General features: G+C 54.0%; 10 protein-coding genes across 10 annotated transcripts; 5 read left to right on the forward strand and 5 right to left on the reverse strand.

The window, feature by feature from the left end:
- Window positions 1-198: 198 nt before the first annotated feature.
- Window positions 199-1,239, forward strand: HMPREF1541_05974 (uncharacterized protein; the record flags this gene model as incomplete). Its single annotated transcript, XM_008720311.1, has 1 exon — window positions 199-1,239. One exon carries the CDS (start codon window positions 199-201, stop codon window positions 1,237-1,239), a length of 1,041 nt encoding a protein of 346 aa, XP_008718533.1.
- Window positions 1,240-1,923: 684 nt separating this feature from the next.
- Window positions 1,924-3,225, forward strand: HMPREF1541_05975 (uncharacterized protein; the record flags this gene model as incomplete). The annotated part of the gene is made up of 1 exon (XM_008720312.1): window positions 1,924-3,225. The coding sequence occupies one exon, from the start codon at window positions 1,924-1,926 to the stop codon at window positions 3,223-3,225; it is 1,302 nt and encodes a 433-aa protein (XP_008718534.1).
- Window positions 3,226-3,262: 37 nt separating this feature from the next.
- Window positions 3,263-4,705, reverse strand: HMPREF1541_05976 (uncharacterized protein; the record flags this gene model as incomplete). Its single annotated transcript, XM_008720313.1, has 3 exons — window positions 3,263-3,605; window positions 3,655-3,770; window positions 3,830-4,705. The coding sequence occupies 3 exons, from the start codon at window positions 4,703-4,705 to the stop codon at window positions 3,263-3,265; spliced, it is 1,335 nt and encodes a 444-aa protein (XP_008718535.1).
- Window positions 4,706-7,889: 3,184 nt separating this feature from the next.
- Window positions 7,890-10,129, reverse strand: HMPREF1541_05977 (uncharacterized protein; the record flags this gene model as incomplete). Its single annotated transcript, XM_008720314.1, has 2 exons — window positions 7,890-9,815; window positions 9,866-10,129. 2 exons carry the CDS (start codon window positions 10,127-10,129, stop codon window positions 7,890-7,892), a joined length of 2,190 nt encoding a protein of 729 aa, XP_008718536.1.
- Window positions 10,130-10,658: 529 nt separating this feature from the next.
- Window positions 10,659-11,888, forward strand: HMPREF1541_05978 (uncharacterized protein; the record flags this gene model as incomplete). The annotated part of the gene is made up of 2 exons (XM_008720315.1): window positions 10,659-11,802; window positions 11,851-11,888. The coding sequence occupies 2 exons, from the start codon at window positions 10,659-10,661 to the stop codon at window positions 11,886-11,888; spliced, it is 1,182 nt and encodes a 393-aa protein (XP_008718537.1).
- Window positions 11,889-11,909: 21 nt separating this feature from the next.
- HMPREF1541_05979 (uncharacterized protein) lies at window positions 11,910-13,307 on the reverse strand (the record flags this gene model as incomplete). Its single annotated transcript, XM_008720316.1, has 1 exon — window positions 11,910-13,307. The coding sequence occupies one exon, from the start codon at window positions 13,305-13,307 to the stop codon at window positions 11,910-11,912; it is 1,398 nt and encodes a 465-aa protein (XP_008718538.1).
- A 393-nt stretch (window positions 13,308-13,700) lies between these two features.
- HMPREF1541_05980 (uncharacterized protein) lies at window positions 13,701-14,828 on the reverse strand (the record flags this gene model as incomplete). The annotated part of the gene is made up of 2 exons (XM_008720317.1): window positions 13,701-14,695; window positions 14,756-14,828. The coding sequence occupies 2 exons, from the start codon at window positions 14,826-14,828 to the stop codon at window positions 13,701-13,703; spliced, it is 1,068 nt and encodes a 355-aa protein (XP_008718539.1).
- Window positions 14,829-15,647: 819 nt separating this feature from the next.
- Window positions 15,648-16,638, forward strand: HMPREF1541_05981 (uncharacterized protein; the record flags this gene model as incomplete). Its single annotated transcript, XM_008720318.1, has 2 exons — window positions 15,648-16,169; window positions 16,219-16,638. The coding sequence occupies 2 exons, from the start codon at window positions 15,648-15,650 to the stop codon at window positions 16,636-16,638; spliced, it is 942 nt and encodes a 313-aa protein (XP_008718540.1).
- A 672-nt stretch (window positions 16,639-17,310) lies between these two features.
- Window positions 17,311-17,694, reverse strand: HMPREF1541_05982 (uncharacterized protein; the record flags this gene model as incomplete). Its single annotated transcript, XM_008720319.1, has 2 exons — window positions 17,311-17,488; window positions 17,525-17,694. The coding sequence occupies 2 exons, from the start codon at window positions 17,692-17,694 to the stop codon at window positions 17,311-17,313; spliced, it is 348 nt and encodes a 115-aa protein (XP_008718541.1).
- Window positions 17,695-18,419: 725 nt separating this feature from the next.
- HMPREF1541_05983 (uncharacterized protein) lies at window positions 18,420-18,699 on the forward strand (the record flags this gene model as incomplete). The annotated part of the gene is made up of 2 exons (XM_008720320.1): window positions 18,420-18,537; window positions 18,599-18,699. 2 exons carry the CDS (start codon window positions 18,420-18,422, stop codon window positions 18,697-18,699), a joined length of 219 nt encoding a protein of 72 aa, XP_008718542.1.
- Window positions 18,700-18,952: the final 253 nt, after the last annotated feature.

Below are 18,952 nucleotides of genomic sequence, written 5' to 3' on the forward strand. Positions count from 1 at the left end.
TGACCTCCATGGACATGCACCCTAACGCCAAAGTTACACCGGCGAGGCGCACATTAGGCTCCGCTGGCGACCAGCGTGTCACAGGTTGAGAAGAGCTAAGCACGAATTCGATACAGGTATAAAGCAGTAGTGAGCACTGGGGCTCCGGTCTCCCAAACTCCCACTTACGGGCCCGGTAGTACCTAGCAGATTCATGCTATGGCGGAAGTAACGGGCCTGGTCGTAGGAACGATAGGCCTGGCAGCGCTGTTCCAGACCTGCGTCGAGCTGTTTGATTGCTTCGAATTGGGCAGGAATTATGCTAGCGACTACCAATTGGCATGCACCAAGCTCGACCTGCTCCAGGCTCGATTGTCACATTGGGGAGGGGTGCTCAGCGTTGATCTGCCAGGATGTGAACACCCCGCACTTCGCCAGAACTGGCCTGACGAGCAGCACGTTATCGCTCGCAGCCTCAACGGCATCAAAGACATCTTCCGTAATGCAACAATTTTGGCTGAGAAGTACAAGTCGAGTGCTCGCAGGGTCAAAATACCATCAATACGATCGCTCCAAAAACAGGAGAGCGCTGCTGCTATCGGTGAGCCAGCGCAACTTATCAGGCTGTCCAGGTGGTCCTTAATCGGCAAGCGCACCCTGTGGGCCATCCACGACAAGTCCAAATTTGACGGCTTCATCGATGACCTGAGATTCCTGATCGAAAACCTCGAGAAGGTGCAAATTCGCATCACTATGAGCGGCTCACGATCGACTGCTCAGCGTAAGCCGACACCCAAAGCGACCATGACGGAAGAGCCCGCTCGCGGTCGCTCAGGCGATCGTGGTTCCACGAGCCATGCTACTCCACCCCCCAAGACACAGGCAAAGACCGCTGGTAAGCCGTCTCCGAAAGATGATATCAAGCGGCCGATTGAGCCGGTTGGAAGGAATTGTGGCCACGCAACCGTGGACAACGATTTCACGAACAACAACCACTTTGATGTATACGGCAATGTGGGGGATTTGGGCGAGAAGGCGAAGAAACATTTGTTTCGGAACAACACTTTCAAAAATACTGGTGGCTTCTCGCTGCATGGCGATGCTGCTAGCGGCAAGGACCTTGCCGAGGTTCTGCGATGTTATATGACATCGTCAGACGCTGCAGACCGAGATTCGGAGGCCAGCACCGAGACATACTCAAGTGACGAGACAATACAGGCTCCGCTCAGTCGGGGCAGCTTGCGGAGAGGCCAAAACTAGACGTCCTCCAGAGAGCTTGGCCTGGGGCCAGCGGTTTGATGGTGGACATTGACCGCTCCCGATTGGGTATGTGCGAGCAAGAAACTGGCAGGGCACTATAGAATTGAAGCTAAGTCCTGGGTGCCATTATCGTGTGCGAAGGGAGGATGATGAGGAATGCGGGTGTTGGTGTTGTGCAACGGTTGCAACAAGGTTTTTGCTGTGCCGAAACTCTTAGAACTGGCTCCGCCGTGCCAAGAGCCGGAATTTCCGCTGCGGGACGATCTACTTTTCGGGGCGTGTCGGTAAGGACTCCCGGAAGCAGAATGATATGTTGTTCACACAAGCGAGTGTATGTGGTAGCAGCAACATAAATTGTCGCCATTGTTGAGTGGCGCTAGACGGAGTCGAGGAGGCTTTGTGGGGTATCGGCTAACAACTCACCAGGTAACCATGTGGGGGGATCATGGACGCTCTAGGTGTACCCCAAGGTACGGGGTTGCGGGGCCGGAAACCATGCTGTGTACAACCAGATGTTGCCGAGATATTGAATTGGTCTTTGGCATATCAGGAAGATTGCACTGGCCAGGAAGGATCATCAAGCAAGCGATGCAAGCCTTGAGTACCACATATAGCTGTTGGAGCTGCTCGACCCATTGTTGACTACCAGGGACAGGGACTAAGACGAGACCTCACGCTAGCAAGATGATCATGGCGCCCTCAGAGTCCGACTTCCATGTCGTGATCGTTGGGGCCGGCCTAGGTGGCGCCTCCTGTGCCATCGCCTGCGCCCGACAAGGCCTCCGCGTCACCCTCCTGGACGCCGTGCCCGAGTTCTTCCCTCTAGGCGACTCCGTAGGCGTCGGTTCCAACACGTCCAAACTCTTCAAGCGCTGGGGTGTCTATGACGACATGTGGGCCATCTCGTCGCGCGCCGAGGAATCAGTGATGCGCAACTGGGACGGCAGCATCATCACGCGCGATCCCACTCTCGGCAAGGCCGTCGAGATGTACGGGCACAAGGGCCTCATCGGCCACCGGGGCCATTATCACAAGATCCTTATTGACCACTGCGTCAAAAACGGAGTCGACGTGCGCATGGGCCACAAGATCGAGCGCTACAACGCGGACAAGCCTAGCGTCTTCCTCCCCTCGGGTGAAGAACTCGAAGCCGATGCCATTATTGCGGCCGATGGGGTCAAGTCTACCGGTCGCACGCAAGTCCTCGGCTACGAAGATGCCCCAATCCACAGCGGCTACGCCGTCTGGCGCGCATACTCAGACGCCGCGATGTTCAAAGACGATCCACTCGTGGGCCCATTACTGGAGAAGGACACCACCCAATTATGGATCGGGCCGGACCTGCACGGGTTCGTGACCGTGCTCCGCGACGCGACCGAGATCAATGCCGTGCTGACGCATAAAGACGTGGCTGACGTTTCCGAAGGCTGGAACTTCCCCGCTGTGCGCGAAGACATCCTTAGCGCCATCCGCGGCTGGGATCCTGTCTTCGTGCGTGTTTGGGAGAAGATCCAGAACATCATCGATTGGAAGCTCGTGTACCGGCCCTGTCTGGAGAAGTGGGTGGCGGATTCGGGCTTGGTGGCCATAATGGGTGACGCGGCACACCCGTTCTTGCCGACCTCGACGCAGGGAGCGAGCCAGGCGGTGGAAGATGGGGCCACGATCGCATTATGTTTAGCAAAAGCGGGGAAGGGGAATGTGCCCTTGGCACTACGAGCGTATTTCGAGATTCGGTACGAGCATGTCAGGGACGCCCAGATGGTGGGCATCAGTCAGCGAGATAAGTGGCATAATTTGCACGACAAGGAGACGGGGAATATGGAGAAGGAGCTTGATACGTCGAAAGGCATCTTGGACAGCTATCATTTATGGGTGCATGATGCGGAGGCGGCAGTCGAGGAGGGGTGGGATGATGCTGTCAAAAAGGTCAGGGAGAAATTTGGCGAGGATCTTAGCGTCAACGGCGTCAATGGACATCTATGAGAAGGGAATCTTTCAAGCTAAAAGTATCTATCTGACCCTAAACAAGGACGGCTTCCATCATGACCGTAAATGTTCGGAACCTAAAGAGGCGGTCTATCCTCAGCCCGGCCGTGGCCAGCAACGCTTCATACTCCTGATACGACCTCTCCTTGCCTCCAAACAGCGAGAAGGTGCTCCATGTCATGATGTTCGCCGTCTCTGGGAGCGCCGACTGCCGCGTTGGGATGTGATCTGAAGGCGGCGAATTCGATGAGGGCGGAATGATGTTCGGACTGGAGTTCAGCACCTCGTTAATGACCATCTTGGCTCTTGGGGTCCGTCTCATGGCGGTGGTGATGTTCTTGAGCAGCACGAGTGCCTGGTCGTCGTCATATTCATGCCTGGAGTTATTAGATTTTATGCTCACGCATCACGGGGATGAAGCCTCACAGGACGCCTCTCATGTACCATACAGCCCCGTCGCTGACATTGGGCTTGAAGTAGTCTTGCGCCACAAACGAAATACTCCCATCAGCAACCTTACTCTTCAAATCCTCCGGATAGTTCTGCATCAGACCAAAGTCAGCATCCCACACCAGACCGCAGCATTGGTCAGAAAACATACCGTCTTCAACAGCGCAATAACCGGCTCCAGATCCTGATACACCCACCGGATCCCCTGAAACCTCCTCATAACATCCACACCACTATCCCCCATCCCCGCCCCCAAGTCCACCACCGTCACATCTCCCAGCTCCCCCCAAGGATAATCCCCCAACAAACTCGCCCTCGTCAGCTTATTCAACCAGCCCACCACCCCCTCATTCCCCAACTCCACCATCGCCGCATTCGCCGGATCCCCCATATACTGCGCGAACGTCCGCCCATCCCCCGCCACCACCTTGCAGAACGGGGCCGTCTCCTCGGCAAACGAGTCGCGCGTGTCTGCGTCCCTGACGTCGTCCCCAATCCCCGTCGCGCAGCGCATGCCGAGATCGGTGATGAAGGTGAGGAACGAGCGCGCGCCCGTCGAGCGCAGCGCAACGCTGTGTCGCGTGTTGCCGAAGACGTCCGGAGCGGTTTCGCGGAAGATGAAGTCGGCGGCCAAAGTGCGGAGGACGCGGCCGAGCTTGTGCGCGTTCACGTTGGTTTGGGCGGCGAGGGAGGCGAGGGTGGCGGAGCCGCCGAGGGTTTCGATGAGGTCGGCGACGTTGAGGGTTACGGCGACGTTGAGCGCCGCGGTCTTGTAGGGGAGCATGCCTTGCTCGACGAGCTTGAAGCGGGTGGGCGTCAGCAGGGAGTCGATGGCTTTGAGGTCGACGCGGAGCTGCTCGACGAGGTCGAAGATTTGTTGGGTGGGGAGGGAGTCGGCGTCGTCGAAGAGGGCGTAGGGTCTGGCTTCGAGGAGGTGTGGGAGGTCATGATTGCCGTGGGATATCTCGTCTTCCAGCTGCTGCAGTTTGTCGTTGATTGAGGTCCGGAGCACGGAAAGGTACGGCATTGTTGCTGATCTCGCTGAGTCTCCTGGAGAAATGGAGCTCTGAGACGACATCTAGGTGTTGACTTACTGGCATCTTTAATGCAGCTTGCGGTATCTGCGCTGCCTCAGGCGCCCGCATAGGCGGCCGCAGAGGGCCTGCATACGCTCTAAGCCCAACTCTAGAGACACATGGGGTAGCATGTCACACATTGAACGTCCAAGCAAATGTTGCGGGGAAATGGTGGAGAGCCCCACATGTTCATGGGGTTGGCCGACTTCCAGATGTGCAAGCAATGCAGCCCTGATTCATTTGCGAACAACAAAGTATCGCAGGCCTTCCGCAGCTACAGAGAACCGTCGACAGCGAGCTCACATGGCGGAGGGTTCCCTTCAAGCCCCCTGCTAGGCGGCCAAGGAGCTCAAGGCGTTCGCAGGCAGTGAATGAAACTGTGACTTGTTTAGTTCCTTGGCGTCAGGCATCCGTCCAAGGCAACGAGTTCATAAGTCTGTTTGTTGCATCCACACGGTAAGAGAGGCGCAAGGAGATGCCATGAAACGTAAGTACATTGTGGACATCAAAGCTTCCTATGTAGGTCTTCCTATGTAGGTCTTCCATGGCTTTCTGGTCGTTGCAGGGTTCCGCTCTTCCCCCTTGACACAAGCGCGGCTTTCAATACACGGACGAAAACGGTGCTGATGCTCCCTTTCGACCCTGCCCCATTCCATCGTCCTCCCAAGTATCGTTTCGCAGACGAACTGCAATCAAGCCCAGCTTCACCATCCTATTGGTTCCAGAAGTCATAGTCGACGTCTGGATAATCGCGAAATTCGTAATCCTTCACGCCTTCGTCATCCTCATCTTCCGAATCTCCATCTTCCGAATCTCCATCATCAGAGTCCTCCTCATCGTCAGCGTCGTCCCCATTGTCCTGAACACCGCCTTCATTGTCCCCAGCATCCGTCGATCCACCTGCAGTTTCTGAACGTTCAGCGGCCATTGTTGAGACTCCAACTTCAGCTTCTCGTGCTTCAGTTTGCCGATCTCCTCCTTCTTTTCGCCCAGCTCGGTCTCAAGAATGCTGCAGTTGTCGCCTGACCTCGGTTGGTCGCGCTGCCTGCAGATTCCCTCCATTTTTCTCTTCTGCACTGCAATTGACCCCTCCCACTCGGCCAACTCGTCCTCTAATTCCTTTTGCCTCTCCAGCAGCTGCTTGTTCACCTTGAGTCTCCACATGAGATGTAGTACTGTTGAGATAGTCACCCTGCCCATCCTGTACAGAATTTTCCCGCGTCGGCAGCCGGGAATAGTCCGCCGTAGTTTCGTTCTGGCTGCTGTTGGGAGGCGCTGTCGCCGACTGCTCTTGCGTGTCCTGTTCGGAGGCCGTCTTGAGAGTCGCAAGTTCGTCCGAGACGCGTGTCAATTGGTTTCCCAGCTCCTCGTGAGCGATCTCATTCTGCCTTTGCCGAGCTTCGTAGATGTTGATTTTGGCATTTAGGGCACGGATCTTCGTACCCCTGTAATTGATTTCAATGGTGAAGTCCTCCTCATAATCTTCTTTCTGGGACGTAGCTGACAGCGGAACGGCTGCAATTTCCGCTGGCCATTGGCTCTCTCTTGTTTCAGCAAGTCTTCGTAGTGACTTTCTGCATCTCTGATCGCCTTGTCGAGTCTAGCTAAGCTGCATTTCTTCTGTGCCTCACAGGCAGCCCCAGACTCGGCTAACTGCTGCTTGAGCTTGGCCTCAGACGCATTGAGTTCTGCGATCTTCTCATTGCTTTCGGTCTGTTGGTCGACTTGGCATATCAGACGTTCGCAGCTTTTGAAAGCTCTGTTGGCTTTGGACCAGGCGCTGGTAGACTTTGCAGGTACATCCATCGTGCATGTAATACAACTTTTCTTGGGCAGTTTCGGAATGAATGCTAGTTGCACTCTTCAGGACCCCGTTGTCTGCGTTGAGGAACAGTGTGCAGTCGACTCGTTCAGCGACTTGTGTATTGAGAGTGTGGATCTCGTCTCGTTGAGCCTCGATTTCCGCCTGTTTGGTGTGACATTCGGCTGCAGATTTTGTCGTCTGGTTCGCATGCTCAATCGCGACGCAGCGCTCACTGAGCCGTTTGATAAGGTCAACGAGCTTCACAATTGACCAGAAGAAGGTCTTGATGCTCGACAGGATGCACCTACACATGGTTCTGATATACCAATATCCGAAACTCTGGAAGGTGTGGGCGATGGCCCAGTCGAGCTTGTAATCTAGACTGATCAGGGATGTGATGGGGAGGACTGATGGTAAGAAGATGTATTTATAAAGGAATTCGAGCTCTTGTTCGCTGCGCTCCCACACTCTAGAACCCCAGACGAGGCCAGAATAGGCGGTGGCAATCCAGTCTTGAGCCGCTCGAGTCGCAATAGTGGTGTCGTGCGCAATTGCTATGCAAAATTCGGAGGCATCGGAGAAGTCGTCGGAGATTTCGAGCCCAAGACGGAATGCACGTCTGCAAGCGATGGGTAAGAGCCACTCCCAGATATAGAGATAGACCAGGAAGGAGAGGATACCAGTTGCCAGAACATTGAGCGATGTGAGGAGGGCCGCGCGAGAGAGGTCATCGCAGATGACAAGGTACAGGCGGCGGTGATTGAAGAAGAGGAAGATGAGGAGGCCCAGGAGAAAGAAAACAAAAAATTCATACATCATGTCTGTCATGTCGACGAAGCAGATCTTGATAACGCGACTAAGATGGGATGAGAGTTGTGAGGATGAAGCTGGTATTGCCGAGGATCGCTAAGATGAGGATGGGCTAGAGTGTGGTAAGAAGGTCGAAGAGACTGTGGGCGTGGCGCAGAAAAGGTCTTTTCCAGTTGTGACAAACGCGTGAAGCGACGTGACGAGGCTGCTGCCGGCCGTTGTCAGGTGAGGAAGCCACCGAGGCATCTATGCGCCAAGGCTTGATGAATGCAAGGCAACGCGCTAGGCAGGCTGGGGAAACAAAGGAGAGCCAGCCTTGCAATCGTGAGATCGCGTTCGAATACATGCTCGATATAGTACAGAGTCTCGTCGAGAGGAACGCAACATTTCGGGTGTGATACGAAATATTGATAAGATCGACATACCGGAATTCTATCCTTGATGTCCTTGACTTTTGCTGGTGTATTAATAGTCCAGCCCTGCAACCGAATTCCTACCTAGATTACACTCGCACATGGCCACTAACCTTGTTGGCCTAATAAAGGCTCGCTCTCGCCTTTGCCTCCCTGCCTCTTCTTTCTGCGGCGCTTTTTCTTTGATGAGCTCTCTCGTGCTGTTTCTCCTTTGCTCTGATTCTTTGAACTCTGGGCAGAACTGTGGCCTTTGTTTGCGCCGCTGTTGTCTTCCTCGCCATTGGACTCGCTGCTGGAAGTCGTCTCCAGAACAACCTTGCGGATACCGTTCGTATCAATAATGTTCTCTGTGATGCTACCACTTCGCGCTGGGCCACGGTGTTGATAAAAAGGACTCTTCGATCGAGGACTGCTGGGCAGGCTACCCAGCGTGCTGGAACTGCTGGTCTTCCTGGACTTAGGACGTGGCTCATCCGGGCTGGGGGATTGGCTCTGCTTGGTTGGGGAATCGAGTTCGGAAGGCATAGCTTGAACAGCTTTGCTGGAACTCATTGGGCGATGCTCCGCAGGGGATGTAGACAAGGTTCCATAGCCAACCTGCAAAGCCTGTACTGCGTCACTGGCTTCTTTCCCGCCTGACTGAAGCAAGCCCTCGCCGATGCCACCTTTGACAGAAGAAGCATCTTCCGAGATCCGCCGAACTGGAGTTCCTCGATCAGCAGTCACAGAAGCTTGTTTGAGTGCTTCTGATCCGGAACCGGGCTTGATCTTGACAGTATTGAAACGTGTAGTTTTCGGTCGACTTGCAAGGTTTGATGGCCCCAAGTGCTTTAGATGCTCCTTTAGATCATCCGTAGGTGTTCTTCGGAGCGGTCGAATGTCTTCGCCCTTGCTGTTCGTACTGGAGCGGCGGCGTTGCTCTGAGACTGATCGTCGCATTTGAGCACTGACCTCAGATCTGGACCTCTGAACGTCTTGCGCGGTAAGCGTTTGGTCTTCGCCGATGTCGACCAGGTTGCCATTGGGAATGTTGAGGCTGTTGGGATCTTCGACAACATGGCCTTTGGGAATTCTCATCCGAGGAGCTGGCAGGGCGCGGCGAATGGCTTTGTGAACATCGATGAATACATCCGACTCGTCGACAATTTCTTCTCCGATCAACTCTTCAATGACATCCTCCAGGGTTACGACACCGAAAGAACCATGGTCCTCACCCGGGAACTCAGAAACAAGAATCATATGCGATTTGCCTTCTTGGAAAAAGTTGATAATGTCGAGACAGCTGGTGTCGGGTCGGGTTTCGGGCAGCGTGGCCAAGGCGAACTCGCGAACTGGCTTAGCGTCTTCGGGATCGTAAGTGATGAGCATCTTGACCAGCAACATCCCAACGAAATTGTCATTGTTATCGGGGTGGTGGACAGGAATTCGAGAATAACCACGAGACAATATGTCGTCCATGGTATCTTCATCTAGCACATCGTCCAGAGAAAGGGTGAAGACATCATCCATTGGCGTCATGATGGACCCGACAGGTTTCGCCTTCAGGTCCAGTACGGCACTGATGATGGTGACTTCATCGGCGTTAAGCTGCTGATTCACATCGCCCATACTCTTATGGAGCGATACCAGCGTCTTCAGCCCTGCTCTCTTGTACACAGTACCATGGTCTTCACCCAGGAGGTAATCGAGTAACTTTGCGGTAGGCCAGGCTACTGGAGCCATGAGGTACATCAGGAACAACACCGAGGATGACATCCAGGATCCGATGGGCAGGCCATAGCGCACACAGATCGACTGTGGAACAATCTCGCCAAAAATGACAATTAATACAGTTGACCCAAGAACAGCCGGCCAGCCACCGCCCAGGGACCGATCGAGTACAATGGGCAGGGTCTCATTGGTGATGACGTTGCTGAGGAGTAGAGTGACGAGAACCCAGTGCTTGCCCTTTTTGAGGAGGCGTAGCACCTTGCCGGCATGTACTTTCTCTGCACCCTCGCCTGACTCTTTGATGACTTGTAAGTAGATTTCATCCTTATCACATGTCAGTTGTCTCCTACAATTTTGGACGCGCTAGAACCTACCTGTCCCATTAAAGCGATTGTCAAGCCTGCAAAAGCGCCACCGAGCAGCACCAAAGCGGCCGCAACACCGAGATACAGCCATAGATCCGGATCATCTGGGCTCTTGCCTTCTTCCCCCTCTTCCAGCGAGTGTATCAGGGTTGAGACATAGAGAGGAGCTGCTTGCGCAATCGGAAGTTGCGCGATCGCAACGAAAAAGAGCTTGGACAGACCGAGTACGAGAGGTCGCTTCGAGAGGTAGGCGTTGGCCGTTGACGCCGGCATGGGCGTCAGCTTTTTGGGGTGGTTTGCCGGCAGTAGATCAGCAACAGATCAGTGGGCGGAAGGCCTTGAAGATTGGACGCGGGCTGCGGGTAGTCCGACGAGCTCAAAACCCTGTAGCAATAGGATGTGGTGTACAGTGCGCGAGCACGAAGAGCGTGTGAATGGTACTATCGTAGAAGGAAAAGCAGATGATGAGGTCGGAAGCCAAACGTGAAGAAGCGAGTGGAACGTTTTGAGGGAGGTGCAGAACGCTCGCGGATGATCTGCATGGCGCCAAGCGTCATACAGCCACTGAGCAGCCGCGTCTCCACTGACCTCATTTTCCGCGGCAGGAAGTAGCGGATTTAAGGTGCTGGTGCGCGCTCGCGTCTAAGCCGAGGCTTGGCGCGTTGGGGCGGCTACCGTCGCTCTGCCTCGGATTTGACGTTGGAGTCAATGTCGATGCTCATAAACCTAAGGGTGAGCTCTTTGCTGCCCTCGGTCACCTTCCTCTCAGTGAGAAACAGTGAATGAGGCATAGCTGGCGAACATGATGGAAAAGGTCGTGAGAGCATCAGCTCGTGGATGCTCGCGTCTGAGCCGACATGGGCTGCAGCAAAGGGGATATGCTGCACCCGCGTCCTCCGCCAAGCTGAACAAACCCATTGATTTCAAGAAGAGCATCGTTCTAAATCAGTCTCAAGCAGCCGCCAGAAAGGCGTTCGGTCTCGAAGACGAAGCTCCAGTGGATTTTCAGAACCTGCATTCGGCCATCAACACGGCCATGCATCATGCCATGAAGGCGGATGAGACTGTTATGCTGTTTGGCGAGGATGTTGCCTTTGGAGGTGTCTTCAGATGCTCGAAGGGTCTCTCTGACGAATTTGGCTCGTCCAGAGTCTTCAACACGCCTCTATCGGAGCAAGGTCTGGTCGGTTTCGGGATAGGCTGTGCTGCGGAAGGCATGAGGCCCATCGCTGAGATCCAGTTCGCCGATTACGTCTTTCCTGCCTTCGATCAAATCGTGAACGAGGCCGCCAAATTTCGGTATCGAGAAGGTGCCACCGGCGGCCACTGTGGTGGCTTGACCATCCGGATGCCTTGTGGAAGTGTCGGCCATGGAGCGCTATATCATTCACAAAGTCCCGAGTCTCTCTTTTCACACGTTCCTGGGATGCGGGTTGTGATGCCCCGATCACCTGCTCAAGCTAAAGGCATGCTCACCAACGCTGTGCTGCACAGCAACGACCCCGTGATTTTCATGGAGCCCAAGATCCTATATCGGGCCTCGGAGGAGTTCGTTCCACGAGATCCTTACACAATACCGCTTGACAAAGCCGAGGTCATCAAATCCGGTGCCGACTTGACCTTGATCTCATATGGGCAGCCTCTGTATCTCTGCGGGATGGCAATCGAAGCTCTAGAAAAAGAAATCAAGGGTCTGAACGTAGAGCTGGTTGACCTGAGAGCAATTTATCCTTGGGATCGCAAGACCATCCTTGGCAGTGTCAACAAGACTGGACGAGCTGTTGTGGTCCATGAGAGTATGCTCAACGGAGGCATCGGCGCCGAGATCGCTGCGAGTATTCAAGAAGGGGCCTTCCTGAAGCTCGAAGCACCGGTAGCCCGAGTCACCGGCTGGTCCACACATCCTGGGTTGATCTATGAGAAATTCAATGTTCCAGATGTTACGAGTAAGGACCCCAGTTCGCTGAGACCAACCATGCTAACAATAAGGACAGGAATATATGATGCTATGAAGCGAACATTGGAGTACTGAGCCTCAACATGCAAACCAGCGCTATTGATACTCCTCTCGGAAGACCATTACCTTTGGTACTTCTTTCCCATCCCGATTCTTCTCGTACCAGGCACGCCACATGCCCAGACAGTTGAAATCGAACACCACTTCGGCTGCTCCACTGGCGCCGACTTCTATACCAATAATTCCTCCCTCGCCCTCGCCAGTTCTCCCAAATCGAGTTCCGGCAGACTGCTGCAGCTCACCTCCAGGCCCGGCAACGGCACTCACGGCCTTGGATAGCGGTTCTGGGCTGGAGCTATACCTGCATCTCGCGCCAACACTTCGTGCAGCGCTCGTCCGAAGGAATGAGTCGCCGTTACCTGTGCCACTCAGTGCTACAGCCCGATGCGATCGTGGCTGAGAAGATGGCTCAGCGAGAGAGCCTGTATAGACATGCGACCGAGAAGTCGCGGAGATGAGCAAGTTCGACCGATACTCAGATGTCTGGGGATCGCCAGGAAGTCGATGATATGTGGGTAGACTCGTGCCTGCAAAGGCCGGACCCAGGCAGTCAGCGAAAATGTCAAAAAGCTGTGCCTTTGCCTGACCGATCGCGTTCGTCCACGAGGAGCTCTGAGTATCCCCAGAGGCCTCATGTGCTGACTCTGCGAAGCTCTCGGCCCAGAACCCAGCACCAACCGTTGGCGTGTCGCCTATCCTTCCGGGTTTCTTGTTCGTAAGACCGCCTGTACTCGTGGTGACCGCCACATTTCCATAGCGATCCAGACAAACCGCGCCAACCGTCCCTTGACTAGGCAATATCATTCCATCTAAGTCTCCCATACCAAAGCTGCTGGTCATTACATGACCGTGCCCCAATTCACGCTTATGCTCCTCCCACCGCCGCCTCGTCCAGAACCACTCCTTGCCCTTCTTCTCCAGTCCCCTACTCCAACCCCACTCCTCCACCTCCCGCCCACTGAGATGGCAGTGCATGCCACTGACCCCCGCCCCTTCCCCATCACCCTCAAGCAGCACCTCCCTCGCCAATTGAATCGGATGCCTCGTTCTTCTCAGCAGACTCACGGCCGCGGCCCTCTTCTTGAATCCACCCATCGCGGGCCCACCGCCACCTTCACAATCGCCATAAGCCTCTGGCCTCACACTGGCGACCATGACACTCGCCTCCATCTCGATCTCCCCCGCAAGATTGAACACGCTGCCCCTACCGCAGTTGAAGAGCTCGTCATCCTCCATGCGACTGACGGCGTGGACCGCGGCATCCAGCGCGGTGGCGCCTTGGTCCAGCAGTGCGCGAGTATCCGTCAGGTAGATGAGCAGCGAGTGCCGGTACCGGGCATAGAGCTCGGGGGGGAGGTGGGAGCGGGCAAGTGCGCCGGCGCCGCCGTGGAGGATCAGCGTTGGCTTGAAGGGGGCTACTGGTGCATTGGCCATGTGGTCGGTGATTTACGGGCTGACTTTTTACCAACAGTTTGCTCTGCTTCCAATTGTAAGAGTTCACTTGGGGTCGGGGATGTGGCTTTACAACAGACACGCTACGCATAAAGAGCATAGAGCGTCTCACTAAGAACGTAACGATGATCTACTTCGATCTTGGCACAAATCCATGTCATATGGCAAGTCTGTCTTGGTCTCCCTTCTGTTAACCTCTTCTGGGCCGATTGTACTGTTGCTCTCATCGAATGTCATGGACACAGCCCTCTTGGCGACGTTGCTTCGCGCAGTATTCTCCTCCACGCCCTGATTTATAGGTGTTGCGGGACGCGAAAATTAACGACATGAATCATCCAGAATCTACAAATCTAATGCCTCGCTACTTTGAAACGATCAATCCGTCGTATGCTCCACGTGCCACCTTCCTCCCAGCACCATGCACTTCCCGCCTTTCAGACCTCTGGCACGATAGCATAAACCTTCTGACTCGATGCCATCCCAGCCGTCCTTCATCCACCGCGTGCCCACAACATACTGATGCGGGAAATTTAGCCCGCGCCAAATGAGCGAAGCGCGCAGGTACAGAAGCGTCGCACCCACTGTGTCCAGCGCCAGAAGGTCATCGTCTGATGTATCCTTAATGAGCTTGTCGACGTGATATTGCCCCTGAAGGTCCATCTCCCCAGCGTCAATCTCCTTCTGATCCAGATCCCAGCCCCTCGGCCCTTCTCGGGTTCCACGCCAGGCATTCAGGTCGTAATTGTACATACCGCCCAGGGAGCAGCGCGCCGTGATGATACCGATATCATCTCGCGCCCGCACGTGCCTCAGGATGCGGTCCACGATGCCATCATCCAGGCGAAACACGTCTGCGTCGAGCCAGACAATGTGCGCCTCTTCACGCAATGTTTGCAGCATGAGATAATTTCGCAGCTTCGAGATTTCGGCGCGACGCAACGTCTGCACATCGCCGTCGTGGCGGTGCTCACGAGCGACAGTTGGCCCATCATTGAAGCCTGTGTGCATGAAGATCGTCACTCTTGCGAACGCGTACTCGGTAACGGCCTCTTTGTATTGGTGATATTCGTCCATTGAGCTCGTTAGGAGCCCCAATGACGTCTTTTCCACATCATGTTGCGCGCTTATAATGTTCAAAAGGTCGTGAACGCATCGTATGCTGTTGTCAGGCTCAGGGTTGTGACCCCATGATGTGTTGTCATAGGTGATGGTGAGCCAGAGGAGATCGGATGAGGCTGCTAGCCTTGTGTGGGTATATTTTATAACGCCAAAGTCGTCGGTGGTCTCGCTCTCGTACACGGTGCCATGTGCGTTGTGCACGGAGACCGGTACGTTGTTGTCCCTGGACGCTAGATCGGAACCGGGGCCAACTATGGGTCAAAGCATTAGAGCCTGATATTTGTATAGCCTGCAATGACTTCAGTACTTACCAACATAGAATAGCACAAGCAAAAGAACGAGAGCCCCGCTGACTGCCAGGAAAGAGTTCTTGTTCCGCTGCATCACAGAGAATGCAGCGCGTTCAACGCGGCGGTCAATGGGAAGGACACATGAGGCATATCAGTCAGAAGAGGCAGAGAGTGCCAGAGCAGACTCTAAGCCGCAGTCTGACCCGCAGGCCGGATACGAAATTATTCAGCTCCCACCAGGCGCAGAAGGAACATGAGGTGGCTAAGATTAGCACGAGGGGTCGGGGCCATTACCCCTTTACGTAACAAGTCTAGCCCATGATAGCAGGCGACTCTGGAGATCATACTTTCGCTTTCAACCTCGTCTGAGCCCGATCTCGTATCCGACTACTCCACTCTAGAAGCTAGATTTCAGATTTGGCGACGGTGAGGGTTTGCTCAACTTCGCGGACTTCAGCCTGATGGTCAACATGGTCGGTATGGAGCCGCGCAAGTCACTGGAGAGCAAGCCGCCGTATACAAAGCAATACTGCCACGCAGTGCGCTTTTGATCCACATACAGCAGTCAGAAAGCTCGATACGAATGGCACACACGGGAGATCAACGACGCACTAAGATTGAGGCGCATGTCCTTGATCAGTTATTCAGCATTGATACGGCATGATAGCGTCTCGGCGTACCTCTCACACTGCAGAACCCAGCGCCAGTCACCAAGGCTGCCCTGCTAGCCCAAGCATGTCCCTGGGCTGGATCGCAGGAGGCCGTGCCTAACACTGTCACTATCTCTTGAGCTCGGCAACGGGGAACTATAACCTCAGTGAACCTCTTTCGGAGCGTGAGAAGTCTTTTTCGGCTGCTCTCAGCCTTGCCTCCTCGACCTGCTCTACCAGATTTTGTATGTGTCATTGGAGACATGGCAGGAATTGTCCTGGATTCAAATACTCGCTATCGCATTTTCTACGAGCCGTGGGATTCTTATGTGTTGGCTGCTTTTAGGTCGGGCGATCCTAACAGCGCTGGTGTTGCGTTGCAGGCAACCAACATATCGGTCAGCGATAGTTCCGATGCATGGCAAATCATCACTTTCACCGAGGCTATCGGAACCTACGCATTTCGCTCGCTCATGTATGCAGACAGGACTGTACTGCTGGATGTCTTTCAAGTGGACAACTCGAACTCAACACGCCCACGCCTTATAGGCAAAGCCGATGACGATCCATACCTCGACTCGAGTCTCTGGACGCTCGCTCTAGCCGGCGGGGACAAGTATTTCATACAGAATCTCGCGAACAGTACCAGCTGGTTTCTCGGAGCCGGCCCTTCGCCTGCAGCCACTAGTGGACAGATCATAGAGATGTACGAAGGGACTGGGGCTGGTACGTGGAGGTTCGAAGAAGAGGGAGTCATCAGTAGCACCTCTGCAGCTTCAAGTACAGTGAGTCAGTCTCGTCCCATGCACCAGCAGCCTAGCTAACGACCCCAAGACAACATCCAGTTCCACCCCAACGAGCACCTCTGAAACCCCATCATCCACCACGACGTCTTCTTCCCTAGCAACAGCTACATCATCATCTGCAGTCTCTTCAGGCAGTTCCCTATCGGGCGGCGCCAAAGCTGGTGTCGCGGTAGGTGTTGTGATAGCAGTTCTGGCCGCCGCCCTGCTCGCGCTTCTATACCTGCGGAAACGGAAGAGACAGCGCCTCGTTGGCAAGAGCTACGTCTCACCCAACACAGGGGGGGTGGCGCCCGTGGAAATGGACATGAACGACAGCTCCGACATTAGAAAATCAGCAACACCATCTGAACTCATGGGCAGCTATTCGTCACGGCAACAGTCGACATACCATGTCGTACCGCAGGAGCTGGACGGGTCCACGGAACATTCTAGTACCAGAGTTAGATAGCTCCGGTAATATTCCCTTGGTCACATAGAAACGGGGTAATAGTCATGGTGTTCGGCGGCAAACCTTCAGAGCAACACTGAGGCCGCCATAATATACATATAATCCTGTATATAGAGACCTTGTGACTAGATATTCTTTCACATTCAGTGTGAGGTTATTCTCGATATGATTTACGCTGTCATTGGTCTTCTGCCTAGTCTGTTTGATCTTATTGTGAACTATGATGAGAGCTATTCCCACATGTTACTCAAAAGCATCAGTCATTGTGTTAGTCGTCCGAAGACTTGAATCTGGAGTCATTCTGGCTGTTCGAGCGCCACTCTGGGTGTATGCCGGAAGCCACCACCAAGAACGAACTCAAAGACTTCAAGAACTCTCCACGACGGACGAGACTGGATTCGCCAGAGATGAGGAAGATGCGCAGATCCCAGGGCCCTTCTGCTTCTTTGATGTACCATATCAGCCATTTTGAAGCTAAACACTCGCAACGGTATCTTCCAGCCTTCGTCGAGTCATCGACATATTCCATCTACAGGGTATCAAGCAACTGTTCACGATGTATGAGCATGACACCAGATGACTCAATCTACTGGATCCAAGTACACAAGATCCGACATGCTGATGTTGGGGTTTTTTATCTTTACGCCCGACACCTTCAGAGGACATCAGTGCTTATAGCTGGAGGCTACCTCTGGACGACTTACTGAGACCAGCAACGAATCTGCCAGCGTAGATGGGGTCCAGGTTGCCTTGACTAGACATAAAGATTGCGATGCCAATCGTCCATACGAGACAAAGCTCGCAAATAGCCCAAAGACGGCCCATGCGATATATCCGTAAGTAGAGATTCCTACAGCCTGAAGACGGCGTATTTTCTCTAACTTACATGAGTGATCCTGACACAGGTCCAATCAATTTCATGGCTGTAACATTGCCCTTGATGTCTGCCCACTCAACGGGCGAGTGTTGGTCAAAATGTATCAGCTTCTGAAAGGCCGGGCTGTTGAAGGCAGCAGCTATCAAGCCTTCATCAATGCCTCGGGCCATGCGGAGCATGCCGAAGTTCAAAACAGCGAACCTTAAGAGTCCTAGTACTCTCCACCAGCTTCTACGAACACCCAGCTATGCCTTTCAGCGTTCCATAACCGATCCTTTCGGATCCGAGGCCTTTGATACGTATCAACGAGGCGTTCGAGTTGCTACCATGAAACAATTTTTCCACACCTTAGCTGTTAATCTTATACTATAGTACTTGGATGTCCACTGCCTGTAGGCAGGAAACATATTTTATTACCTACGTGATCAGATCAGATCGAGATTCTGTCTGCAGTACCCTTTCTGAACCTTGAGACCATCGGCTAAAGACCTAGCAGTGACACCCCTAACAGCGTTTTTTCTCTACAGATAATGACTGCAACATCAGTACATGGTCCAGTCACGGGACGAAGACCATTGCAACACCCTCAGACAGTCACTGGCATTTGCCTGATCACGTGCACTTGATAGCTACAGCTACAGTGAATACACTCATTAAACCCAGCCCGCAATCTCGCGTTGACAACAACAGCAACAGCAAACTCATACTACCGCAACACCATCACCTAGGATGCAAGTCTCCCACGGTGACCCACTGACACCATGTCATTCCTTCACAAGCAACCCTCTGACTGTTTTCTTTCACCTCTACCACTCACCACTAAAGACACAACCGTGGACATATCAAGTTCGCAGCACAAAGCACCAATTCCTCTCAATCCTTTTCTTCTCGACAACCAGTGACGATGCCTGCCAACCAGCAGCAGCAGCAAGACGAGGAGGCGGCCGCTGTCGTTGTCGACCAGGAGGCCCTGGTGAATGGGCGCTGGGAAGACGAGGAAGATGACTTGCAGCCACTGAACCGTAAGTTGTAACTCTTTGCTTTTCACTCTCGATCCCTTGACTGACGCTTTTCCGTCAACAGAGACCATCTTCACCATGTTCGCCGAGTTCTTTCGCAAGGTCTTCGACACCCTGATCGGCGGCGTCTTCGACAACGGCGACCGGTCCGTGTACCGCTCATAAAGATGAGCGCTGGGCAGAGAAGGACGATGATGGCGGCTGGAAAGGCATGTGATCCGAGAAGGAAGCGCCAGAGCCGGGGCATCAAGCTTGCTTTTTTTTCATTTGCTCTAAGGCGGTAATGTGGCCTGGCATCCGAGTGCGCGTCTGATACAGGAGAGCATCTCCCATAGCTCGAGCCAACGATGACCAGAAATCGAGGCCATAATAAAAGAACAAGCCGTTGCGCTTTGTCGTCGAGCACCAATCCTATGGC

Source organism: Cyphellophora europaea (genome assembly GCF_000365145.1).
Source record: "Cyphellophora europaea CBS 101466 unplaced genomic scaffold supercont1.5, whole genome shotgun sequence".
NCBI classification, from domain to species: domain Eukaryota; kingdom Fungi; phylum Ascomycota; class Eurotiomycetes; order Chaetothyriales; family Cyphellophoraceae; genus Cyphellophora; species Cyphellophora europaea.